This window comes from Branchiostoma lanceolatum, chromosome 12 (assembly GCF_035083965.1).
Source record: "Branchiostoma lanceolatum isolate klBraLanc5 chromosome 12, klBraLanc5.hap2, whole genome shotgun sequence".
In the NCBI taxonomy this organism is placed as follows: domain Eukaryota; kingdom Metazoa; phylum Chordata; class Leptocardii; order Amphioxiformes; family Branchiostomatidae; genus Branchiostoma; species Branchiostoma lanceolatum.
In genome coordinates this window covers 16,050,419-16,077,181 of record NC_089733.1, presented here as the reverse complement: position 1 = coordinate 16,077,181, position 26,763 = coordinate 16,050,419, and the positions used below count along the sequence as shown (strand labels likewise).

The window sequence follows — 26,763 nt, the reverse complement described above, 5'->3', positions numbered from 1 at the left end:
GTAATACAAATAAACAAACAGATACGCAACATTCGAAGGATTCCAATAATTTTGATTTTCCCGCCATGGGTATGAGGGCAGGTCAAAGGTCGGGGACAACATGGCGGCTGAAGTGACCTGTTGCAAAGTATGTCACACATTTTTACCGGTTTAAACGCATATTTCTTCGATTTTGCCTGTCATAATATTCACAAGTTGTTGACGAAATTAATTTCCTCTTTTTTAATTTTGATAAAAGTGTATCTGTAAGGTTTGTGTGGCAAAAAACGTATTTTATGTGCACCCCCCTCCCCACTTTTGAGTTACGGCAAGCAAGTTACGTGCAAGTTGGCACGTTCTATAATTTTAAAAACTGCATGGACTAAACTAGCACAGATCACAGTTGTTGTCGATGTGTTTTACTACGATTCAAACCTCCTTGGTCTTACAGACAGGTTTTGAAAGTCCAGAAATAAGCTGACGAAAACGGTTAGCTATGCTGGGGGGCCCGTCTATGCTGGCGAGCCTGTTGGTCCGGTGTCGGTCGTGTTGTCGTCTGCAGAGGAGGACGTTTTTCTGGAGGAGCCCGGCCAAGTTGTCGTAGGACGTGGTACGACCGGCGGAGGTTTCGCCTCGCAGAGATGTACCCGGACATGTCCAGGTGGGTGAGGACTTCTTTCATTTCGAGGCTACCAACTTGCTGAAGACTTTTGTAGCCTCAAGGTTAATCTCCAAGCAGATCTAACGGTTGCAAAGACCGTATCCAACTGGCAGAAGAAGTTTTTATTACCTCAAGGTATTCTCAAGAAACTTTGGTTCCCTATATACCTTTTTAAGGCCGCCATACCATATCAACGTTGTTGAAAAAGGAAATTTTGATTAAAGAAGTCTGGGTTAGTATTTAAAATGTCTGACGAACATTCAAGCTTTGACATTGATTTTATGATAAGGAATTGTTATGCGCAAAAAAAGATCATTTACATTTACATTATCATGATCAGTAATCTAATAATTTTTACAGAAACCGCCCTATGCAGATAGTGGTATCGCCCCACTATGGAGAGAAGACATCGAGATAAAAGATGAGGAAACGATACAAGGGATGAGGGCAGCTGGAAAACTGGCCAGGAAGGTCCTAGTACTGGCAGGACAGAGTCTGCAGGTGAATGAGTCATACTAGATCTTCAAATATTTGTAGTGGTCTTATTTTCGCGGTGCCTGTCTGCCCCAAAATGATGACACGGCAAATATGTGTTTTTATGTAAAAGACAGTATTATGTCGACCGCAAATGTAAAACACAGTGCAAAACTCCTTTCTAGAAATGCGACTCATACCATGGAATCAAATTCCCACAAAGATAACTAAATTTACAGGACTGTTACATGTATCATCATCAATGAAGGAATCAATTGATATATTGCTAGAGTTTTGAGGTTCTAGAAATGGCCTTCTTAACCAATCATTCAGGATCGTGGATGGTACATTTAGTTCCCAGACTTTTTACTTTTCCCACTAAGGTCATATTCTGCTAAAATTTATTTCTTTTTCCCACATCATCTAACTTGAAAGATACCATTTCTGGTTGTACAAACTATTATTCTTGACATTAACTTCAGCAGTGCTTGTTTGGTATTTCAGGTCGGCATGACAACGGATGAGATTGACAGGTTGGTCCACGAGTGCACTGTCAGCCACGGAGCGTACCCCTCCCCGCTGAACTACGGCGGTTTCCCCAAGTCTGTCTGCACTTCTGTCAATAACGTGGCCTGTCATGGAATACCTGACAGGTTTGTATATTTGTTTTTTGTTATTTCTAGTGGAGAGTGTTTGTCAATTAATGAAAAGTGAGAAGTAAACTGAAAGTGTTCTCGAACCAGTAATCTCCAAGCAGATGTAAGGATCCGGCTCATTCTTGATGTTTTTCCCCTGTTTTTGCAACATTTTTTGTCAGTTAGGTTCAGTCTTTTCCTTTTATTTCATTCCTTTCAGTCGACCCTTACAGAATGGTGATATCATCAACATAGACGTCACAGTAAGTCATGTTTTTTTTACAACTTCAGTCTGTTCAATTGTAGCTTAAACCAGACAGATATTGAAAAAGCCATGTGTAAACTAGTGTCCATTTGAAGTTGTTTAGCGAATGGAAGTTCACTGTCAATATCTTATAGATGTATACAAGCTACATTCTCTGACTTTGTAAACTTAACATCTATCAGACAAATTCACTTTAACTTTTCAACAGAGCAACAAGAGAAATGTTGCGATCTTTTTACCCAACCTCTGCTTGGAGATTACCAAACTAAGGTTTTCTGTTTTTTTCTTTCTTGCAGGTGTACTATAACGGTTTCCATGGAGACACGTCAGAGACATTCTTGGTGGGAAATGTAGACAAAGCTGGTTGCACTCTTGTTGATGTTGCAAGGAGGTTTGTTTGTTTGAGATCTACAATTATAGTGATCTTACAATGACTAGTCTTGCACAGTAGCTAAAACATAATATGTGTGGCGATTGTATTTCATGGCAAGATGAAAATGAGTTTTTGTGTTGTTTTCAATTTCCCGTTGAAACAGTTCAAAGTACCGGTACAAGTAGAAGGCAGACATGCAAAATGATTATGCTGTGTCATGAATTTGCAGTGGAGGGGACACCACAAAAAGAGAAACTCTGCAAATAATAGTTAATTGTATCTTAACTCTAATACTTCAATCCTAGGTGCAGAGACAAGGCCATCACCATCTGCAGCCCAGGAACACAGTTCTGCGAGATTGGCAGGACGATCAGGTATGTACAGCTACAAGTGTACCGTAGGCTGTTCAGTGTAATATAGCCAGCTGCTGCCGCGCCGCATGCTTGTGAAGCTGGTGTTACGCTGAATGGCTGTTATATGCCGGCTATATAGATACAGATATAAAAGTGTGTTGCTAGGATTCTTGTACAAACATCCTCCAGAACATGTAATAGAAGGCACTTTTCTTTACTTTTCTGAAGAAGTATAATTGATTGACCGATTGATTTATTTCATGGTTGTTGGATTTCACATACCGGTAACCAGTAAGCTGTCTTTTGCTGGGTTTAGGCATGACACAACATTTTTGTACAAGCTGTGTAAGACAGGACTGTAAGGTTTGATCCACTTCCACTGGGATGGACCCCTACTCTTTTTGATACTTGTAAGTGTGGTGGGTTCTAAAATGTGGATCCTTTATGGTATTTTTCAGCTCTGTTGTAAAAGAGGAGGGTTTGACCGTGAGCCCAAATTTCATCGGACACGGCATAGGAGCCTTCTTCCATGGTCCACCAGAGATTAATCATATAGGTGACTGTGTATATGATTGGGGTGTTTGTTTTCACAAGGAGGTTAGACTGCAAAAATGTGTTTTGTATTACTACATGTACTGTACAAATTGTTTCAACTATGAAATCACAGAAACTTTTTTCTCCTTCTGCTGCTAAGCAAAACCCCCACAAAAATAAATGAATCTACAGTATGCCTGTACATATAAGTAGTTATTAAGTTTTAATCTATCATAACAAAATGATGTTTGTTATATATCAATATGTATATATGTTTGCTGTTATAAGTTGTGATCTCCCATTAAGTCATTTAAGACTTGCACAGCGGTGTTAACAAGAAACAGGCCTTTGGTAAAGTGTGATTTGCTGTATTTATTTTTTTCTGTATTTTTCTCCAGAAAACAGTCTACCTGGCACCATGGAGACAGGCATGGCATTCACTATCGGTAAGAGAACATCACATTTAGACATTGCCTATAACTATGAGTAGTGGGCAGAGTGCTTGCCTTGCATGTAGTAGCCGAGTCATACCAAAGACCAATGGTACATAGTGCTGCTTTCTCTACACTCAGCACTTATCAGAAAGAGTATGGTGAACACATATTACTATCTCCCTACTGTGAGTGATTATGCCAGAGTCTTTTTACCCAAGGGCTGTAGAAATGGAGTTGCAGACAGCAGACAAAAAATGGTCATAGACAAAATGACTTCTATTTAAAGGAATGATCAGCAGTGATTCCAACTTTTGATTTTTCAGAGCCCATAATCATGGAGGGGTCGCACCAGATAACTATCCTGGAGGACGGATGGACGGCTGTGTCTGTGGATAATGGCAGGTGAGTAGATCAGCATCTTTTTGGATATCGAAGATTTCTTTTTTACAACCAGTAAAATCTCACCTGCTTATGTTTAGATGTCTATGTTTAGATGCTTCTCGCTGCTATAAGTAGCCGAAGTAGCTGGCGCTTTTGCAGCTAGAACACCATTCCAAACATGACTGAGATTTTAGTGGCCTTGAAAAAGAAATCTTCAATATCCCATGTTCTACCAACCTGATGAAGTTATTTTCGGTGAGCATCTTTTGTTTACAATCCAGGTTGGAGCTTCTGTATCTGTAGTGTACAGACGGTATAAAACTGCCCCTCGGCGTAACAAACCAGCTTTGCAGGCACACCATAGTAGCAGCTGGTCATGTTACACCAAACAACCTGTCACACGTACCTTTACAAATCTACATTGTAACTCCAAGTGTTGTTTAAAGCTTGATGCCCTCACCATTCTTTTTCACAATAAGTTGTACTCTTCGATAGTTCTACAAAAAATACCTTGCTTGTCCATTGTAGAAGAGAAGATTCCTGTACCGCATGTCACACCTCTGAAACCAGACAGTTGGTTGCATGAACCATATATTCTTCTGTTATCTTCAAACTTTTTATCGTGTGTTAATGTTATCCTGTGTTAATGTATTGCGGAACAGTGTAATTGCTTCATGTTGTATTGATGTGTATGTTTTGTTAAGGACCACATGAAGAATAGCTATTGTGCTAATTGTGGATCCCAAATAAAGTCAAAGAAGATTCCTTGGCACTAAGGCCAGTAAATCTTTTTTTCTGCATGCGTTTGTTCAATTCTTTTTTGTATTAATGTTAACTCTTTTTAACGTCTTTGTTCTTCAGGTCTGCCCAATTTGAACACACTGTTGTCATCACAGAGAAGGGAGTAGAAATCCTCACCGCTTAGGTTTTATCAATATACCCTCAGGAAAGCTACTGATAAACAATCTTGGGGAATGTTTAGGCGTATACAAATCTATGCATCAAAGAATTCCATCACAAAAGGAAGGTATACAGGAGTACATTAGTTACGGCATTCGTCGATGAAGGTAGAGTATTATGAAATATAAAATATATCAGGCAACTGATGTCAGATGTTTCAGATATACATTTTCAGTCACTGATGAAAGACAATGGATGCTATTTGAAACGTTTAGATTCATCCAGTTGCTTAATGTATTTTGTATCACGTACATGTAAGTTATAGCATTGTTTAATAGTAGGGATACTGGTATGCCTTATGCATTGTATCTGGGGGCCTTTTGAATACAAAAGAACCTTATCCCTTGCCAGATGTAGTTTCCATGTACATTAGAAATGGTTATTCATCAGCTAGGCTATAGAAATTTTAATTTAGCTATTGGATAGCTACTGATATGGGCCAGTGTAGCTCTCCTCAAATATGGGACCTCCATTTAATGTCCTATCCAAGGAATGTCACTAACTGATCCTTGGTAATAGTACTTATTTCTACCTGATTAAAGTGAGGAAAGTCGTGTCAAGTGCCTTTCTCAAGGTTTTTGGTTTATATCTGGAAATACATTTATTTCTTGTCAAGACCAAAGGTCATGATATTCATGACAAAATATCCTGCCTGTACGTAAAACCACACACAAATTGATTCTAATTTTAAAAATCCCAATATGGTTGTCGTTACAGAGGAAGGAGTAGAAGTCCTCACCGCATAAGTTTTATCAGTATACACTCAGGAACATTATTGATAAACAATTGGGTGATGTTTAGGTGCCATTAAGAATGCCATTACAAAAGGAAGGTATACAGGAGTACACTTAGTTATAGGCATTTGTGGATGAACGTCAGACATCCAGGTAGAACATTATGTGATACAAAATAAATCAAGAACCTGGTTAAATTCCATAATGAGTCAGATGTTTCAGATATACATCTTCAGTCACTGATTAAAGATTATGGTGAAATACTAATTGATCACAGCTAGCTGTAAAAACAGTTACCATAAGTTGCTAAAGAATACTATAATTCTTGATTAATTATGTTTAGCCATACCCAGTATGGCTCAACATATTGTTTTTGTTCACGTTCTTCTTCTTCTTCTCCTGCCATATCTTCAAATGGAATCTACTCCGTCATTTTTGGGCCAAACGACCTGAAATTTGGCATGTAGGTAAAGATTGCAAATACCCCCAGACCCTTTTTTAATTGTTTTGAAACAAGCCTAAAAATCATTTTTATGGAGGTTTTTTGGGGCATTTTTAGACAATTTTTATATTTTGGGCTCCTGTGCCCTGGTATTGCAAGCAAGTGACCTGAAATTCGGTACAAGGGTGCCTTGAACATGTCCCTACAGGACTTCAATCACATTTCTGGTGTACATCACTTCAAAATGCTTCATTTTGGGGACTTTTGGGCCCATTTTCAGACCAAAAACAGGCCAAAAGTGGTATCCCCGTTCCATGTTCTATTTGCTGCTGGCCAAGGAATCCATGTTCTATCTAAGGATCCCCGAGTTCCATTTGCTACTGGCCAAAGAACACTGTTCTATTTAGGTCATCTGAGGTCATATTGCAGGAACACACGCAAGCCTTTGCAGTAAGAAGCTCTTGGGATCTCGCAGAACTTGTAGAGAGAATTTTTTGCACGGGTGATTTTGGAACAGTCAATTTATGCATCGGGAGGGAGATTGGCGAAGTATGATGCTCTCGCAAATGTTGCCTTTCTACATGCAGTTAATATTTCGATTTGCCCAAGTATTATTTTGGGACAGCCCACTTCTTGCATGGAGAGGAGTATGGCTAAACATGCTGTATTTGCTCAGGGGCAAATGACGGCCTTTCTAGTGTTAACAGTAACTTTATTTCATCATTGCAAATGTTTGCTTACTAACATCTCAGCCATCAATGTTTGTTCCCACCGTTAAAATTAAATGCTGTGAACTACTCCTTTTCCCCCCAATCGCTAAAATTACCGACCACAAAATAACTGGATTTACAGTACATGTATTTCTTATGAATGAAGAGCTCTCTGTAAATGCCCATGTAAGCTATGTGAGCTAAATGTAGTTTAATCAGCTCAGTGGAAATAAAAAAATACAAAGAAGAGCCTACAACATTTGATTTAAAGATTTCACATGACTACCGGTAATATTTTTCAAGCAATCTACTTGTGTTTGTCACCTACCACCCTGTATTTTTATAAAACACACTGCTCAAAGTAACATTTTACAAGTACATGTATTGTTAATCATTGATTTCTGTGTACATTCACACCATTGTTGCCTTGTCAGGTGAGGCAAAACCTGATATGTGTAAACAAAGAGCCCAGACAAACACCTGCATGCACGAGTGGGCAAGCGGAACTGTAAACTTGGAAGGCTCAGGTCACAAGGTCATTTCAAGGGGAAAAATGGCGGCTGCACCATTAAGTTTGGGGACAAAAATCCGTGAAGAACTGACCTGCAGCATCTGCCTGGAGCTGTTCACCAGGCCCAAGGTGCTGCCCTGTCAGCACACCTTCTGTCAGGACTGTCTAGAGGGCCTTGCAAGGAAGGGAAGAAACATCCAGTGCCCAAACTGTCGTCAGAAAGTCAGGCTGCGACATCAGGGGGTTGCAGGTTTGCCAGACAGTATCATGGCAGCAAGTATGTTGGAGAGTCTGCAAAACCAGGCTACACTGTCAGGGGAAATAAAGGAACAACCCCTGTCTGGAAACAGGTGCGGATTTCACCCCTCAGAGGAAGTCAAGCTCTACTGTAAGCAGTGTAACATGCCAGTTTGTACTGAGTGTTGTGAAGAAGGCCATGATGGACATCCTACCACAAGTCTTGCAAATCCAGTCCAGACCTTGATCAATGAGGGGAGGAACATTCTGGAAAGTTACTTAAGCTTCCTTAGAAGTCTGAGGGAAGAAGAGAAAACCTTGGATGGACAGAAACAGCAGAGAGACAGCAGCATCATTCAGACCTACATCCAAATGGTGCAGAAACTCACAGAGCAAAAAGACCACCTCTTGTCTGAATCACAACAAAATCACAGCGAGAACTTGGACAGAATACAGACTGATAGGGATAAAGTGTTGGCAGATGTCAGTGAACTGTCTGCTGCCTGTGATCGAGCAGAACAAGAACTACAGCAGGGATGGGTCGAGTATTTCAGTCCGCAAACCACTTTGACAGAGGTGGTAGGAAAGTACAGAGGAAAAGCAGCACCAACTCCTGTACAAGCCCAGCCTGCTGTCTTTCACCCCACAGACTCCCCAGTGCCAGTATTGGGACATGTGACGTCACCAATCCCAACAATATCAGATTCTGCCGCTAGTAATAATGCAGCAAGCGGCACAGGTCATAACCATGGTAACCAAAGACGTCGACAAAAGAGGGTGACATTTGGTGGATGGGGATCTAAAACAGGAGAGTTTTATTGTCCCCACGGTGTTACAGTGTCAGATGAAGGGGAGATCTTTGTTGCAGACAGTGACAACTACAGAATCCAAGTCTTCACCCTGCAGGGAACATTTGTCCGACAGTTCCCAACAGTTGTGCCAGGTGAAGATGTGAAAGTGAAACCAAATGATGTAGCCCTGGATGGGGAGGGGCACCTGTGGATGGTGGGGAAGACATACATGAACGATGCTGAGATTGCTGTGCAGTACATCAAACCAGACAGGGTGCTGAGGACATTTGACCTACAGAGGGCAGAGTGGGACAGAGGAGTTGCTGTGAACACCAGAAGGAACCACATCCTCATCACACAAACGGATGGCAATTGTGGTGAAGTGTTGGTGTTCAGGCCAGATGGGACACTAGTGAGAACTGTGGGTCAGCAGCAGGGAATGAAGCGTCCATGGTACATCACTGTGGATGGGGAAGGGAACATTCTTGTGTCAGACTATGCTAATCACTGTATCTATGTGTACAATGAGGATGGACAATTTGTGTTCCAGTTAGGAGGTGAGGGAAGTGGTAAAAAAAAGGGTAAGCTGAATGATCCCCGTGGTATCTGTACTGACAGGGCAGGTAACATCTTTGTGGCAGACACAGGAAACAAACGTGTTGAGATGTTTGACAAGACAGGCAGATTCCTCAAACACGTCACTTCAGGCATGGGCCACACATGTGCTGTTGCCATGGCACCTCAGGGACAGCTGGTAGTGACTACTGATTGGGCGGACTCAGTCTACATTTTTCCCAATTACTGAACCTTAGTTTGATGATGAGCAAACTTTACCAATTTGCAGTCTCACTTATTTCACAAACTTTGTAGTTCATAAGGAAATAATTTGGTGGATATGTCAACAAAGCATGTCATTTTGACTGATGAGTTTACGCTGTAGGACATGATTGTATGAATATTGTTGATCCTCACTGTATTGCCCATATTGTTGATATTGTCTTTAGTGTGTGGGAGGGCAACTTGTAGTGTTTATACACCTGAGTGTAGTGAGGAAAGTCGTGTCAAGTGCCTTTCCCTAGGGCACAACATTGCTGTATGTCAAGTATACATGTATTTCTTGTCAAGACCAAAGGTCATGATATTCATGACAAAATATCCTGACTGTACTTATGACCACAAATAGATTGATGCAATTTTAAGAAATCCCTTAGCCTTTCCTGTGGTGCCATACAGTATAAGGGCCGGTTACATTCATTTTATGATAGATTTAGAACAGTACAAATTGAAGATATTCTTGGGAAAGGATGTGACATACAGAACTACCGGTAAACTGTCTTGTAATGGAAAAGATTGTCATAAATTTGTGATAATACTTTATGAAATTCAGTTTGCTTAATGGTAAACTGAGAGGACTGACTTGGATAAAGCTAAGATCCAATAAAGACCAGGAGCCATGGGTTTGGTGATTCAATATTCTAATGTTATTGTTTCAATAAGTAACAAGATGCAAAGCTTATGGTGCAGGGGTGAAATATAATTACACACTTGCAAAAGGAGAAGATAGCCAAAAACTGAGAAGGACTATTTTTGTTACATACATCGTACAGTGCACAACTTACTTAGCACAGGTATACAACATGTATATCATACACATTCACATGTATTCAGTATATATTTTCAATGATAACTGTTCTACTTGTACTTAGCAATGTACAGTTCAACATGTGAAAAATGCTTTGCATTAAATAGTAAAACTACAAGCATTTTTTTCTGAATCTTAGTTTTGCTACACCAAACATATCAGATTCTGATTCTTCATGATACATAAAAGAAGTTGTACAGACCCTACATTTGACATTGACAAGAACATCACAATCATCAAGTTAGAAATGTTCACAAAATATCCAATGTAGCAAGTACATGTACATGTACATACAAAACATGACATCCACTTAACCTTTAAGTAAACAAAGATAATCTACAAGCATTATATGTTGTTATTAGTATATGCTGAGATCTACAGTGCTACTTGCATTGGCTATATCTGAGCAAGAACATTGGAATTAGTCAAGTCATTGATACAAGTTTGTTTTTTTCATTCAGGAACTATTACAGGTTCATCTTACTATGTTACATACACTTGAACAAACACCTACCCCAAAACATAGTATCATACATATTACAATATGGAAGGGAGTTTGCATTACACAAGTGCCACAAATGTCTTTTTTTCTATTATGATACATATGCCTATGTCAGCAACTGTACTTATTATCTTTCCCACTTTTTCATTGTGACAAAGAAAATTCTGACTACCCTCCCTTGAAGTCAAATGGGACAGCACTACAAGTAGGTTTCTAAATCTTTTTAAAACACTTTACATCATTTACAAATGGACCTCACAGAAGTTTGTAATGCACAAAGACGACTAAGAATATATATATACAACTTTTAACCGTTCTTTTAACAGTCTCAAAAAAGGTTTTTCTCTGTTCTTACCAATAACAAAATTTGTCAACATTCTAGTGCAGCACTTACTGACTTTATCCAGTTTTGATTTGAATAATTTGTCTTCAATTTTCTCACTTCTCTTAGCTGGGCAAGTTTCAACATATTTCATGATGCGTTTCACCACATGACAAGTTTTATAGCTGCATTCTGTAGTTAACTAGTACCAGCTGCATTGCAGAATTCAATGTTCCTTCCTGTCCATTTTCTGAATTTTCTTCACTTAGTCTATTTCATGAAAAGTAGTTCATGAGATCTTTCAATTGTGAATGTCTTTTCAGTTCCACGACTTGTAGTACCGAACTGTCCATTCCGGCTCAAAACCCTGATAAAGTATGGGTGAGTTACCAGAGAAATCAATCTGGAAAACATTCTTCTAGACATGTGCATCCCAGAACTTTCTTCCCTACTTCATGAAAAAGTAGTGCTGCTAAAACTTTCAGATGTGGATGTATTTTACGACAGTTCCACAAAACTTACCAAACTGTAATTCCTTGCTCAACCCCTGAGAAATCATGGGTGAGCTACCAGAGATTTCATTCTAAAACTCCATCTCCCAGTTGTTTATGCTAACGCTGTTATGATCTGCCACCCGATCACCTGTCTGTCGAACCCGCAGGAGAAGAGGTTGCACGCTGGGTTCTCGTCGTACCATGCCATGCCGCATACCATACGATGGTGACCCTGCAGGGAAAGAAATAGTGTAGATTTCTTTATTTTTTTAAACATTTAATTTCCCTGTACGTATTGAAAAGATTTTTTTCTGGTGTTTTAAGTTAGCCGTCATAACGATACTGTTACAGTAGCACAAACACAGACATTTGCAGTGTGATGATTTCTGTAGAAAAAAAAATGAAATAGAATGGAGCATATTTCGAGATTGACAGTACTATATGATATAATAATGAATTGTTTATTTTCAAGACAGGTTGACTTTTCAATGTGTTTCTTTAGCTTTCTGGTAGAAGTTTCCTCAAAGGACCAAGAAAAGATGCCTTTCCAGTTGCAGTAGCATGCACGTCAGTTGAGCGAAAACAGGGATTCAAACTTCAGGTCTAGATGCAAGAAAAACTGGAACAACTGACCACTGGACTGCCAAAGCTACACAAAAGAAGAGCCCCTTACCGTTCTGTTGCTGCGCGGCAGTCTGGCCAGGCGGACGCCCTGAAGGTCAAACAGTCGGATGTGGCGGTTGTCGTGGGGGATGGCGATGACCTTGTGCAGAGGGGACACCGAGATTCTGGGGACAAGGAGGCACATGATTGTGTTGTTATTGTTTACTAGTGTTCTCGCCAGCATAGTCTCAGCATAGGGCCTCCTATGCTGTGATCTGGACCCCTATGCTGTCTTTAAACCAACATAGGGGTGTTTCTTTCTGTGGAGAACCCTGTAACCCTTCAGAAATCTTATAAAAAGATAATATTTGGCTTTAGAATAAGGCAGTGACAGAAGGAAAACTTTAAGTCACAAAATTCATCCCTCAAAATGTCAGACCACGGTAGTGTCTCATGGGGTTATGGATTTCTAAATAACACAGAAATAAATAAAGACATGAACTGGTTCCTACCGGTTGATGGCGGAGTCCGTTCTGATGGTTGCTAGGGGCGACCGCATGTTCTTCAGGTCCCAGACCTTCACAGTCCGGTCGTCGCTTCCGCTCACGACGTTGTCGCCGCTCGTAAAGGTCACAGAGTTCACCGTACTGCAAACATAAAGCAGTGTTGAGATGACAGGAACAACTACATACATGTCTAATATCTTTTCTAAATGGTATTCCTGTAAGATTCTACAATTCCTGAAAAGTAGCTTGGTCCAGTTCAAACTTTAAAAAAGTTAAAGTCCTTCCTGCACCATATCTGGTGCATAGGGCAGCACTTGACTCTGTTTCAATAGCCAGAGTTGTTGTGAGTCAGATGCTGAAATACATTGAATACAAAGGCAGCAAAAAGAGTGGAATTCCAGGACTACGTAACGTAACACTTACTCGGTGTGCCCCTGGAACACGTTGACAGAGTGGATAGAAGGATCCCGAAAGTCCCACAAGCGAAAGGTACTGTCCTTGGAGGAGGTCACGACGAGACGCTGGGTGGGGTGGGTTGAGCAGTTGGTTAGCTCCTGGTCATGGCCTGGGTGGGGTAAAAATTATACACCATGAAAAACAGCTGTTGTACTGATAAAAGTTGCTAGGTTGAGTAGTTAATAAATCCCTTATCACCAAGCTAGACTGGAAGGTCCGGGAAAGGGACGCCCCATGCCAGCCCCCAGATATTCAATACCCTTTTGAAGCCTCACAACTTTGGACACATATCAGATTGGACAGCATACAGTCACCTCTACGCAGATTATTACTGAACAACAGAAAAAAATACCATAGCATATGATATCTTTGTTGGTCAATGAAGCCCGTCTAATGTAACAGGGTAGATTTCCAGACGAAAAAATAATTTGGGAATTTGGCAACTTTCTAGCGATTGACACATTCGACTGAAGGTCATTGGTAGGGTGATGCCAACTTTGATAGAAAAGACCAGTATTTCCACATCCATTATTCTCCTTGAAACAGAGGTAAGCTGGTAACCCCTTTGAGAGCCCACCTGTGAGTGACTGCACCAGCTCTGTTGTCTCAAGGTCATACAGCTGGGCCGTCCTATCCCATGATGCCGTCACCACCTGCTTACCGTCCGCCATCCAATCAGCCGCAATTATCACATCCTGGTGACCCTGCATGTCAAAGGTCAACAGGTCATGTGTCAATGAAGGTTACACATCCAGGTAATAAGATACGCCAAAAAACCTGAGGGCGAACAACATAAGCTCCTGTACTAAAATAATAGGAGCTAATTGACTCATTAGCATACAACGTTGACTTGGCTTCGTCTTCTATTGAACCATCCTAAGATTGTCTTCTTTTATGTTTAGAAAAAAATAGTTTCTACTACTTTTCTCTCAACGTTAAATCGCGGACAGATTCAATCACTTCCACAGTGCCAAAATTGTCAATCTGAAAACATCTTTTGGAAGCTGACACCTTCCACCATCTCACTGGCAAGTTTGTTTTGTCAGATTTAGTCCTTAACGCAACTTAGCAAGGGATTTGTCTGGAAATGGCTGATTTGAATCTGAGTTTCAATGCGTTTGATTGGTTGGGGTGACCAACAGTTCAGAGTTCTGGTATAAAACCTGGTCCTCCAGTTCTTCTCTTTAGTCACTGACAGAGGATAATTTATTGCAAGTCTTGGTTCCTGAATTATCATGGACGCTTGGTTCCTGAATTTTTTATTTTTTTTCACTTGAACATAAACGTTTTTACAATACAAGTCCAGTCCAGGTCCCATTTTTAGGTATGTAGCACTATATGAGACTTACCGTGAACTCTGTGAGCGGACTTCTGACGACGGTGGGAGCAAAATCCGAGGAGTCGCCTGGTTCTGTGTGAGCTGCAGCTGCAACAATAATCGACACGGTCGAAAATCAGAAGGCGTGAATATCCGTCCTTGCCCGAGGGCTAATTGCAACATGACACAATAGAAAAAGTAAACTGACAGTGCAAGCTAACAATGGTGACAAGCAGAACAAGTGACTATTCTAAGAACTGCTGCGGAATACAATTTAAGCTCTTTTATTTGGGTTTGAAAGACAAAGTGTCCCACTTTTTCTTCAATGAGTGGGTTTTTGAGATGTTAACAGGGTTCTTTCTAGTTTTCTTTTCGTCAGTAAATGTTTGGAAATTGTGGTAAGCTTTTGTGGTGAGTTTCTATTAAGTCTCTTTTGGAATGTAAAAAAAAAAGGTTTGTTACCTTCCCCCTCTTCTTTCTCTGCTGCCTCTATCTGGTCCTCGTCCGAGGAGCGCTGAACAAACAAAAGAGGCTGAACCATGGAAGCAGCACGAAAGAATGAGAGAAGGGAGAAGAGAGAACAGAATGTAGGGGGTCAGCAGGAGAAGGGATACATGTAGGGTGAGGAACACACAGGGTTGTCTCCAGATTTATATTTTTTTCCGTCCTCCTATTCATTGTTTGGGAGCCCATGTTGTTAGTTTTCATTGTTAAATCTGTCATTTTAAGCTTAACAATCATCAATTTCATGTCATGAAGTGAAGATTTATGGGACGGCTGGAGGGGAAATTTAAGTCCGTCCCAACAAGCTAATGTCCATAGAGAGGGATGGGTCCTGGAGACAGCCCTGGAAACACGTAGCTTGAAATTTGAGGAGCAGGAAACATGACTGGGGACCTACACGTAGGGGAACAGTTACCACTGTGCATACTCTAAATTCAGAATGGCAGTGGCTACGAATTACATGTAAATTGAATTCAAGCAGGCTTGATTCGCTTTATTCTAAATACAGGCATCAATCACACTTAATATAGACTGCACTGATTATACTCTATCTTAAATTTGATTGGCGATCTGACAATGAATTACGTGCCCATCTCAGTCTCTATAGCCCTTGGGCCACACAGGCCACAACAGTTAGCCTGGGTACCATCCTCCGTAGTAACCGCTGGCTCAACATTTTCGCTTGCTAATCACAGATTGCTAAAAGATCAAGCAAGCGTTTACTACAGAGGATGGTACCCAGGCTACACTACAGTAGGGGGCTAGTTCAATGACAGAGGAGTGTGTTTGACTCCGATAATCTTTATCAGAGTGCTAAGCAGAGAAAGTCTCTGGTATGACCAGGGTTTGATTTCCCAATGCAACACACACCCCTAGGCCATTTTGCAACGGGCTTGAAACAGTTTTTAACCTTTAGCACCCTGAAGTAGCCATTTGGCACCCAATTCCCTATTGGTTACAGGGTTATAGGCAGCAGGGAGAAGGTTAAGGGACTCACATTTCCTTCAGGGGGAACCTGAGGTAGAACCACTGCAGATCTCCAGACATGGGCTGTGTGGTCACCAGAAGCTGAGGAGGGAAAACAAGTCTTAAGACTTTCAGGTGGACAATACAAGATTTGAGACCCTGACTTGTCTAACTCTATATGAGAGTGTACATACTTCATCTACCGGTACTTACTTATACTTCTATCTTGAGACAAAGGTTAAAAATGACACTGCCTTAGATATAACTCTATTTGATACAATTCAGAGAAAATATAATGCCTTTTATGTACATGTTGTAAACTGCAAGGTATTTGTGTAGTAGAGTTCTATAAGTCTCAGGTTCTATTATGTTCAATCAATTCTTTGGGGGGAGGAAATGTCAGAAAAGTCAGAAAATGTTCCCTCTGACACAGTACATGTTCGAGAAAATGAAACTTCTTAAGTCTACGAAGAAGTTCAAAAGTCAGACCTGTGAGGGCCAGTTGGTCGTTCGGGTGGAATCTGATGGAGTTGACTGATCCGCTGTGGCCGATGTAGTTCAACACACACTGGCCTGTCGCCATGCACCACAGCTTAGCCGTGCGGTCTACGTAAAGATGGAAGAAATACATCTAACTACACAACATGTTCCATGTCCATTCAAAATGATAAATGCATGCAGACTATTTTTTATAACAGCTTTTTCTGATGTGGCAATGTTAGGGCTCCCAGCAGCAGACTGCTCGGTGTAATATAACCAGCTGCTGCCGTGCCGCGTGCCTGCAAAGCTGGTATGTTACTCCTAATGGTGGTTGTACCGGCTATATAGATACAGATACTATTAGCTAGCAGGCATCAGGATGTCTTTAGGATGCCCTTCACTAAGAAAACAAGATATTAGATGCCCTCTTGCAGGGGACACACAGGGGACACCGTTTCCTTGGTAATTACAAACATATGAGCATGTATTGCCTCCACACACACTACGACTACTGTATTACATTTTGCATGATATTCCCGTTACAAAGTCATGCGTAACACAAATCCGGTTTACGATGAAGCGATGCCACCAACGTGCCACAGTGCAGTGAGATAGGGGCTTAACAAAAGAAACCTGATAAGTATTCGTGTCCTAACCAGCTGACGCCGTGCCCAGAACGTGGGGTTTGGTACGAGAGATGTTGACCTCCCAGACACCGTCCCGATGACCTACGAACCTTCGCATCATCTGGCACTGACTGGTGTTGGCCGGTTTGAAGCTGGACACAATCTGTACACAACAAACAAACAAACAAACAAACAAATATAAGATTTTAATGCTAGCAAATTGTTCTAAAACCCTGATGCACATATTTGCTTAAGAATTCTTACTTTTGAAAGGATATGTGTACTGTTGTTAGCCTGGGTACCATCCTACAGTAACCGCTGGCCCAATCTTTTAGCTTGCCAAACCTCCGTGGTTAGCAAGTGAAAAGACTGAGCCAGCGGTGACTACGGCGGATGGCACCCAGGCTATACTGTTGTAACAAATTAACATTTGATACATTTTGTCCAGTGCCAAAAACTGCATTCTGTTATTTACAGTTTCGTGGAAACTATGTAATGGTGCAGAACTAAAAACAGTGCAAAAGGCCAGAAGTCATTGTGAACCTAGGATAAAGTATGTAAAAATGTGAACTATGACACCCAAGTAGAACATATTGCAGTAGTTTGAAGTTTCATTATTTCCATCCATAGAAAGAAAGTTATTACAGCCAAACATAAGTTCTAGTGACAAAAAAATGATCATACAAAGAAGAGGACAATTTTAGGTCCATGATTTTTGAAGTTATCAATTTCTAATCACAATATTTTCAACTGTTTTTACACATCATTATTAGAGTATTCATCAGCAGAAATCAGTCAAAATCAGAGCAGATTTTTAAGACACCAAATTAGAAAACATTGACTTCAACAATTTCTGATCATATCTTGTTAGCTAGGAGCTGTTACTAAGCAACAACAGACATGTGACCACAAGCCAATCACAGGGAGGCAGGATTAATCACAGAACAAAGGCGGCGTTTCTAGCATTGCCCAACATCATGCTCATTTACCGAGGCCCCGGACACAGTGTCGAGCCTGGCGCGAACCGGCGCGATGGACTGCTGAAGGCGGTGCTGCATCTGGCTCCACAGAGAACACAGTCAGTCAGCCAATCAAATGCATGGGTTTAGTCACATGACCAGTCAGTCAGCCAATGGGATGCATTGGTTTAGTCACATGACCAGTCAGTCAGCCAACCGGATGCATTGGTTTGGTCACATGACCAGTCAGTCAGCCAACCGGGTGCATTGGTTTAGTCACATGACCAGTAAGTCAGCCAACCAACCGGATGCATTGGTTTAGTCACATGACCGGTCAGTCACCCAACCGGATGCATTGGTTTAGTCACATGATCAGTCAGTTAACCAACCGGATGCATTGGTTTAGTCACATGACCGGTCAGGCACCCACCCGGATGCATTGGTTTAGTCACATGGCCTGTTATTCAGCTGACCAGATGCATTGGTGGGGCTGTGTGTTTAGCACAGCCAACCAGATGCACCACTTTAATCACATGACCAGTCAGCCAACCAGATGTAACAATTTGGTCACATTACCAGCCAGCCAGCCAACCAGATGCACTAGGTTAGTCACATGACCAGTCAGTCAGCCAACCAGATGCACCAGTTTAGTCACATGACCAGTCAGTCAGCCAACCAGATGCACCAGGGTAGTCACATGACCAGTCAGTCAACCATATGCACAAGGATGGTCACATGACCAGTCACCAACCAACCAGATGCATCAGTTTAGTCACATGACCAAATGCAGGAGGTTGTTGTTAGTACAGCAGCAAAAAGGGAGCCAGGTTTTAAGTTAACAAGATGAAGAGAAACATTTTTTTGCACATTTAAACATTCAAGATACTTTTGTCTCTGTAAATTTTGCTGTGTCTATAAATAGTATAATACATGGAATGATGCAGCAAACTTGAACAAAATACAAAATGACAGATGTGAAAAAGTGCATCGAGCAAAAACAACATGTGCTGGGTAATGTGGAATTCTCTTCAAGTCTGTTAGTTCAGTTTTTCAGCATCATATAATCCTAGTTCTCTTGTGCAAGGTGAAAGTGGTTAATACGGTACAAGAAGCAGGGCTCTCTCCAGCTTAAATTTTTTTCTCCACCCTCTCAGTTAAATGCCTTGTGTCAAGTGCATGAGGAACCTGTAGGGATGCATGAGGGGTCTGTAAACATGTTCCCCTGGGAAATCCGTGCAGTTTGAGAGGTAAAATATCAAAAATGGAAGTTTTGCAGCACTTTTGAAGACCAGATGAAAAGGCCATAAAATTTAGATTTATCAATCAATGTGGACAGAATGGTTGAAATTTCTTCCTATCCCAAATAGCAAATTTCTGTCCAGGGACTGAGGGACGGATACTGGAGAGAGCCCTGTTTTATTTACTTAGCCATGTTAGGAAGTACAAGAGATACATGTAACAACATCATAACAGTTGCATCCAAGTTTGCCAGAGATTACAAATATCAACACCGCTATGTCAGACGCAGCTGAAACATCACCTGCAAGACACACTCTCAAGTTTGATCACTCCAAGCAGCTCTTCCTCCTCAGATATGTTCTAGCAACTCTTAACATCCTAATCCCTCCAACATCAGCCCCCATTCTTGTTTTGCCTTTATTTGGACTCAATGATCTTATTTTCAAAAGCTACACCATGTATTACCCCAGACCACCCCTTGGTAACATCATCCCCTGCCCATACCTTGCTAGTTGAGGCCTTATAAGTAGTTTTCAGTTTCTGTGAGAGCTGGCTGGATGCTGGAAAAACAAAGGCAACATCAGGAATGAATCTAACATGAAGCTGTTTACTTAACTACCAATACATCATAGCACCTTCAAGCTAAATATATAGCTAGTTATAATGTAAAGGAATACATGTTCTATACCAGGGTGCGAAATACCTAGTTGCACGTTGCACAGTGCAACAAGATTTCAGTTGGTGCAAGTTAATTCCAAACCCAGGTAGCGCAGTGTGCAACCTTATATTTTGAGCCAAAGATTTCAATCGGAGCCCTGGAAGCTCACAAAAACACAGTGTCACTCTCATAAAATTCGGTAAATCTTCAATTGAAATAAAGAAATCAACACTTTTTCGTTTTAAACCATCCAAAACCCTTCATAGATCGTGGAATTTGAGCTGAAAAAGACGAGAACACACTGCCCTCAGCTAAACAAGATGTTGTTAGGTCAATGGGAACACAATACTATCTAATATATAATTTGAAATGTTAGTAGTATTATACGCTACATACGAGCTTGATTTGAAGAAATCGGTGAATGTTGCTGGAGCAACCTGAAATTTGGATGTGCAACCTAGCATTTGCCCTTGGTTGCAACATGGGCAACCTGGCTCAAAAAAGTATTTCGCACCCTGTATACAAATGTATTTTGATGAAGGTTAGACATCCAGGTTATATGGTATGCCAAAAACAATTACTCAAGCAATAAAATTTTATCCAGTTGCTTGAGTACCGGTTTTTGGCTTATACATCACATTGATGATGATTTTATTCAGTAAGAAGCTTGCGAATTATGTTACAACATAATCCGAATTCTGTTCTTAGTACAAAAGTGTTTCAACATACAATCTTGTTACAATTCCAATAATCACAATATCATTACATTTCGAAAAACTTTGCACAGTAAAATCCAAACTTTCTTAAATCAAGTTAGCCACATCGAGACATTATCACATTGTTTACCTTGTGATCTTTACCATTTTTAGATATCCAACAATAGATTAGTATGAATGCCACATCCCTTAAATGGGGAAATTCCTCTGGAACTTACACTTGTTCTTGGCGATGTTAGCCTTGGCTGTTCCATCTAGTGACTCCTCCCCTATGGGTTTATCACTGGCGCCAGCCTCAAGCCTCTCAGTCAGGACCTCGACCTTATCCTGAACTGTGGTGAGAGACCAGTTCACATGTCAAAATTATCAGGAAATCTATCTTCTTCTGAACTGTGGTGAGAGACAAGTTCACATGTCAAAATTATCAGGACCTCGATCTACGGTACCTCCTCCTGAACTGTGGTGAGAGACCCAATCACATGTCAAAACTGTCAGTACCCCTACTTTTTACGGAACTCCGGTGCAAGACCAATTCATATGTCAATACTGTACTATTACCTGAACTGAGATCCAATCACATGTCCAAACATGCAGAAAATTTTAGTTTGGTAATTTGTTAGTCCTGCTAAGCCCGACAATTGTCAGGTTGCACATGTTTGTTCTGTATACTAGCCCTGACAATTGTCGGGTTGAGGGTATTTCTAGAATGCGTATGTTGCACCTGCCCAGTTGCTGTAAAGCATGGTAACTAAAAATTAGCAATATCAAACTGGTACCCTTTGTATCAAAAGTTTCTGGGCACTTCAACAGTGGGGGTATATTTTTGCTCTGGCACTGCAGCAGGACAAGGGTTAAGGTCACTTCAGAAATATACGTACACATGTAAGTACACAATGTCACAAACGGTTTTAACCTCCCTCTGCTAAGGTAGCCATTTGGCACAAAACTGTGTTGAATTTGGGGTCAGGCAGCAGACTGAAGGTTGAATAACAACAACCTGTTCTTCAAACCATGTTTTTTAACTATCCATTCAAATAATTCACCACAACGATACAAGAAATTAAGTCGCAGGAAGACGTCATTAATCACGAATCAATAACATGCATTATGTGCTTACGTGCGAGGTTCTCTGCGTACACCACTTCCACCTCTCGCTCGATTTGCTGGAACAGATCCCAGAGTCGCGCTCGAAGGTGAGGCGGCAGCACGCTCTCCTGAACCTCCACCGTAAAACTGCAGAAGACAGGAGACAGTAGGTCTGGTTGTTCACACGGCATCGCTCCAAATCATGTGATTAAACCATCATACAATATGCATATACATTCAGGGTAAGACCTTATAGACAACAAAAATCCTATATAAAAATTCTTCAATAGATAAATTCAATGGTATGCAGTGTGCCATAATCAGATGGCAACAGCAACCAGTGCAAGCAGTGAGATTACATGCACACTTCTTACTACAAACTAGCTAGATCTAGTAAGACCAAACCATGACGCCACATGGGTTCAACTTAGCCTGAGTACCATCCTCCGCAGTGACCGCTGGCTCTATGCTTGTGGCTTCTGTAGTTAACATTAGCAAGCAACAAGCATTGAGCCAGCAGTCGCTACGGAGGATGATTCTCGGGCAATATTCACCTTCCATGGCGGGGGTTCTCGCGGTCAGCTTCCGTGGAACTGTGTGTTCGGCGCAGCGAAAGGCTCTTCCCGCGCTTGGGCTTCGGGCGGGAAAACCCTTGGGCAGCGGCTTCCGTCGGCATGGTAACAGCTCACCGGTCTTCAACCACGACACCTATGTAGCAATGTTTTAATAGAGGGAATTCTCAGTGTCTTTCACACTTTTTGATAACAAATTAATAAAATGTATCAATATCTATCATGCATAACCTGCGGATTACTAATACTAACGTTAGTATCATGGAAGCTCAACTGTGTTGGTAGTAATCATAATACAGTTCTAAACTTTCTTCCAACACTAACTTAGGTATTCACGGATCAAAAAAGTCAATAAAGTCAAGCGTCAGTAACTCTCGCGAATTTATGTTCGGCAGTGATTGGTCATTATTGATCCTGAAGAAGGCGACAGTGGTCATTGAAAATTTGATCCGTGTATACCTTTATGTCGGAAGAAAATTAAGCAGTTGTATCATCATAACCTGTGGAGATCGACGTCGATGAGCTGAATGAACTGAAGAGCAGCCCAAATGGGAACCGGAGTTCCTACCTGGCTGAAGCGACTCTACTTTACTCTACTTACCTCTACTCTACTCTGTAACATAATATTTGCTATCATAACATGGCTTCACATCCATGAATACATGAAACACTGGTGTCCAAATTTGTTGTTGTTGCTGTACGTTGTTGTTTTCATTTTAAATCACTTGTTATTTCTAAGTCTTGTCTTTTGATTATTTCAATATGTCCAAATTATATGTCATAGATTTTTGATCATGGTATACAAACACATCTTGGAAAACCCCTAGACTTATTTCGAATTTGCAAGTCACACATATTCTACTGTATTAACCTCACTCACTGTTTTAGTGTTTAGCCACGAAGCAAATGATACAACAATCACCTCGCTATTAAAACCGCCGGGCCGAGTTTCTAATCATTAAAATGCATCATCAAGAAATAACATGACATTGTTTCTAAAAAGCTGTTTATCTCAAACCGTTGTGTTGTCATTATCAACTGGTTATTTTTCTAAGGGCGTGTTGGAATTTAATTCATGAGTCTGTTATATTTCAGTACTAAACGTCGGTATCGAAATGGACCAGGTATCATTAACGTTTACGAAACAACTTAGATTTTTACTGTACTAAAACCCCTCCTATAGCATATATAAATATTCAAGCCATTCTCAAAAGGAAGCTTTAGACTGCAAAAACTTACCTAAATTGGTATTTTTTATCAAAATCTCACAGCAAAATTCGCCCAGATGATGGAGACGCCGCCATCTTGGAAATTGTTTGTGCAATAATTGAGATCCTCGCTAGGTGTCAGAGTTGCACGGGCGGCGTATTCTCAAAGCAGATGTTGGGTGTAAAATCTTCCCTTTTTCTGACCGGCCGGTTTTGTGTCAGTCCCCACCGCAATGGCCCATACCATGAATAATATAGCCTTAAACCAGTAACTATATAGATAGCTAACGTAAAAGGGATTGCTATTGGCATGGGTGACAAACTTTTAATGCAAATGTTGCACGTTAAAGTCATAATGTTACAAAGCGCGAGGCAAAATTATAACACCACTAAAACCTGATATTGTTACAATTCAAAAAAATACTAGCTAACATAACAACGTATTGAGTACTTTTCTATTTCTGATACACATTTACGATAATTAGCTGCAACTCATAGTTTTGAGCATTGTGTATTCTCCAAGCAGAGGCTTCGATCGAGAGGGGTAGTTTTGTCCGAGAGGAGAGGAACGTTAAAATCCCGGACGAAACTACCCCTCTCGATCGAAGCCTCTGCTTGGAGAATAAGCATTGTGGGCTATCATGTTGACATTTATCAATCAATCAATTAATTATCCGCGGGCGTTATCATCATTAGATAGATCAACTTGTGAACAGTGTGGCATTGCACACATAAGAATTAAGATTATCAACTAGTATCAACAAATTAATGAACTTGCACAATTTTAGAACAACAAGAGTTCGGTAATTTTCTTATCTTATGAATCCAATGAGAGAAAAACACAGAGGCGCCCTCCAACCCGAGCCTAACACATGTTGGCCATTTCTATACCCACATCCAAATGATCCTCAGGGTTGTGGATAGGCTGGACCTGTGCCCTCCTCCCCGCCCTGGATAAGGCACAGGAAAGCTTCCCCCAGAACTGGGCTTCTCCCCACTTCAAACTTTTATGTGTCATCAGGTAGAACTTAAGGTCTTTGTCTACATGTTGCAGTTTGCGATCATCCAAGGCGACTACCACGATCCTGTTCTGTTTATCCTTCAGCATCTGCTGATGAGCTGCCTTGAACGCCAGCGCGCACCACTCACAGTCCACGAAACTCTGAGAGAGGACGAAGATGGTCTGTCGACTGGCCTCGACCGCCTCTATGATGGTTGTCGCTTTGCACGCCCCTGCCGGGAAATCTCGGTACTCCAGGAAAAGTGTGAAGCCCCGTTCCTCCAGCCCTGGCGCAAGCTCCCTCGCGACGAAGACTTGGTCTTCACAACTGCAGGAGATGAATGCATCGTACGTTTTGTCGTGTCCGTCTTTCCCCCAACACCAGGGAAATTTGGTGTAGAGAAACCCCTGTACATACTCTCTATACCGGTATAGTAGCAGCAATGCAACAGTCAGTACTAGAAGTAAAATCGATGCAATGATGGGAATTGTGTGAACGTTTTTCGGGCAGTCTTCTGACGAGGTATGCGCTTCGCAGGTGACTGTTTCGTTGCCACATGTTACTGTATAGTTGAATTCAATTTGCATATCTGTGTCCTTGCAATTCAGGAATTGCAGATCACAATTGCACCACCTCGACCCAAGCATGTTTCCCTGTAGATTCAAGATCTTTAAGCTTTGCAGTCCTTGGAAAGCGTTCATAGGCAGTTGTTCAATGTTGTTGTCCTGTAGGTACAGCTCTTCAAGGTTCGCTAGATGGTCAAAGCTCGACAGATGTATGCTGGACAGGCCTGAGTTATTCAGGTATAACTCTTTCAGGGAGCTAAGACCTGCAAGAGTGTTTCTCCCAATGTTCGAAATGTTGTTGCCATCCAAATGGAGAACTTCTAGCTTGGTATTGTGCAGAAACACATTGTCTGACTTGACGTTGATTGAATTGTTGGATAGATCCAAGAATGTAAGGTTGTAGAGGTTGCTGAACAAGTCTGTTGTGATACTTGTTAAGAAATTGTTGCTGACATTTAGAACCTCCAGATTGACCAAGGGTGCAAATATGCTGTCATTGAGATTTGAAATTTGGTTGTTGCTCAAGTCTACTTCCCGAAGTTGACATTTGTCCTTGAAAAAATCAGGGGGAAGGGAACGTATATTACTGTCAGACAAGTCGAGCGTTGTAGCAATAGAGCACGGTGCTTCAGATGTAGGTGTAGATGTTGGTCCTGCAGTAGTGTTTGGTGCAGATGTTGGCCCTGCAGTAGTGTTTGGTGCAGGCGTTGGCCCTGCAGTAGTGTTTGGTGCAGGCGTTGGTCCTGGACTAGTGTTTGGTGCAGACGTTGGTCCTGGACTAGTGTTTGGTGCAGACGTCGGTCCTGGACTAGTGTTTGGTGCAGACGTCGGTCCTGGACTAGTGTTTGGTGCAGACGTCGGTCCTGGACTAGTGTTTGGTGCAGAGGTCGGTCCTGGACTAGTGTTTGGTGCAGACGTCGGTCCTGGACTAGTGTTTGGTGCAGAGGTCGGTCCTGGACTAGTGTTTGGTGCAGACGTTGATCCCATTGTAGTGTTTGGTGCAGACATTGGTCCTGCAGTAGTGTTTGGTGCAGGCGTTGGTCCTACAGTGGTGTTTGGTGCAGACGTCGGTTCTGACATACTGTTTGGTATAAAGGTTGATCCCACTGTAGTGTTTGGTGCAGGCGTTGGCCCTGCATTGATGGTTTGTGCAGGCGTTGGTCCTGCAGTAGTGTTTGGTACAGACGGTAGTCCTACAGTAATGCTTGGTGCATACGTTGCCCCTGTATTTGTTCCTCCAGTGCTAAACGAAGTCACATCGGTGAAGCATGTTGACATTAACATTGCAATCCATATGCACAGCGTGTGGATGCATTTTGAGGGATACATTGTGCTGAATGGCTTTATCCTCTGTTGGCAAATGAAAGTTGATTTTGGGAATAACTTGCAGCTTCTCCCTTGATAAGCTCAATATTCTATCAGCTTCGGATTTGTTGGATCCCAATATCTAGGCACGTATTGCGTTAAAGATTGTCTTGTCAGGTGCTGTGAATTGTTGTCCGGATTAAGTAACACCTGAGAGGAACAAGAAATAGAAATACCTGATCAAAATTCCTTGTAATAATACAACATTATTAATACAATATGGTGAATACAATATGGTGAAAACCCTACACTAAAGGGACTTGGCAATAAAGATAGATCGTTGGACATTTGAATCCAAGATAGCTGTAAACAAAAAGCGCTATCCCTGAGCCGCATCAATGGCTGTGTGACTCAAAAGAAGACCCTGTTTACTCATCGTTACAATTAGAGGGTGGCAGTGAAAATGTCACTTCAAAGCAACAACTATTTACCAAAAGCCATCAAACAATAAAGAGTGAAATTAAACGAATGAAGAAAGTAAAAAAAAAAACCGACGAAGC

At 41.3% G+C, this 26,763-nt stretch overlaps 4 protein-coding genes across 7 annotated transcripts; 2 read left to right on the top strand and 2 right to left on the bottom strand.

Annotated features, from left to right (window-relative positions):
• The first annotated feature begins 62 nt into the window (after positions 1-62).
• Positions 63-6,111, top strand: LOC136445658 (methionine aminopeptidase 1D, mitochondrial-like). 2 transcript variants are annotated; one of them, XR_010757437.1, is made up of 12 exons: positions 63-127; positions 431-640; positions 1,001-1,141; positions 1,619-1,767; positions 1,970-2,012; positions 2,311-2,405; positions 2,693-2,761; positions 3,199-3,296; positions 3,673-3,720; positions 4,032-4,110; positions 4,951-5,839; positions 6,006-6,111. XR_010757437.1 is itself a non-coding variant. In XM_066443789.1 (11 exons), the coding sequence occupies exons 3-11, from the start codon at positions 1,082-1,084 to the stop codon at positions 5,012-5,014; spliced, it is 705 nt and encodes a 234-aa protein (XP_066299886.1). In that variant the 5' UTR covers positions 63-127; positions 431-640; positions 1,001-1,081; the 3' UTR covers positions 5,015-6,111. The 2 variants fall into 2 exon arrangements, 1 of the variants encoding a protein (XP_066299886.1); XM_066443789.1 differs by having other exon boundaries at positions 4,951-6,111.
• An 815-nt stretch (positions 6,112-6,926) lies between these two features.
• Positions 6,927-9,945, top strand: LOC136445656 (tripartite motif-containing protein 3-like). Its single transcript, XM_066443784.1, has one exon. It carries the CDS (start codon positions 7,387-7,389, stop codon positions 9,277-9,279), a length of 1,893 nt encoding a protein of 630 aa, XP_066299881.1. The 5' UTR covers positions 6,927-7,386; the 3' UTR covers positions 9,280-9,945.
• Positions 9,946-10,838: 893 nt separating this feature from the next.
• LOC136445657 (WD repeat-containing protein 37-like) lies at positions 10,839-23,475 on the bottom strand. Of its 3 annotated transcripts, none has more exons than XM_066443786.1 (16): positions 23,363-23,475; positions 22,106-22,259; positions 21,583-21,698; positions 20,684-20,797; positions 19,596-19,651; positions 17,883-17,951; positions 16,924-17,056; positions 16,277-16,393; positions 15,819-15,889; positions 14,780-14,849; positions 14,349-14,425; positions 13,577-13,703; positions 12,967-13,108; positions 12,550-12,684; positions 12,108-12,222; positions 10,839-11,666 (listed from the first exon to the last, which is right to left on the bottom strand). In XM_066443786.1, exons 2-16 carry the CDS (start codon positions 22,225-22,227, stop codon positions 11,547-11,549), a joined length of 1,584 nt encoding a protein of 527 aa, XP_066299883.1. In that variant the 5' UTR covers positions 22,228-22,259; positions 23,363-23,475; the 3' UTR covers positions 10,839-11,546. The 3 variants fall into 3 exon arrangements, with proteins under 3 accessions (XP_066299883.1, XP_066299884.1, XP_066299885.1); XM_066443787.1 differs by having other exon boundaries at positions 14,780-14,831; XM_066443788.1 differs by lacking the exon at positions 17,883-17,951.
• A 487-nt stretch (positions 23,476-23,962) lies between these two features.
• On the bottom strand, positions 23,963-25,885 carry LOC136445792 (toll-like receptor Tollo). Its single transcript, XM_066443931.1, has one exon. The coding sequence runs from the start codon at positions 25,883-25,885 to the stop codon at positions 24,197-24,199; it is 1,689 nt and encodes a 562-aa protein (XP_066300028.1). The 3' UTR covers positions 23,963-24,196.
• Positions 25,886-26,763: the final 878 nt, after the last annotated feature.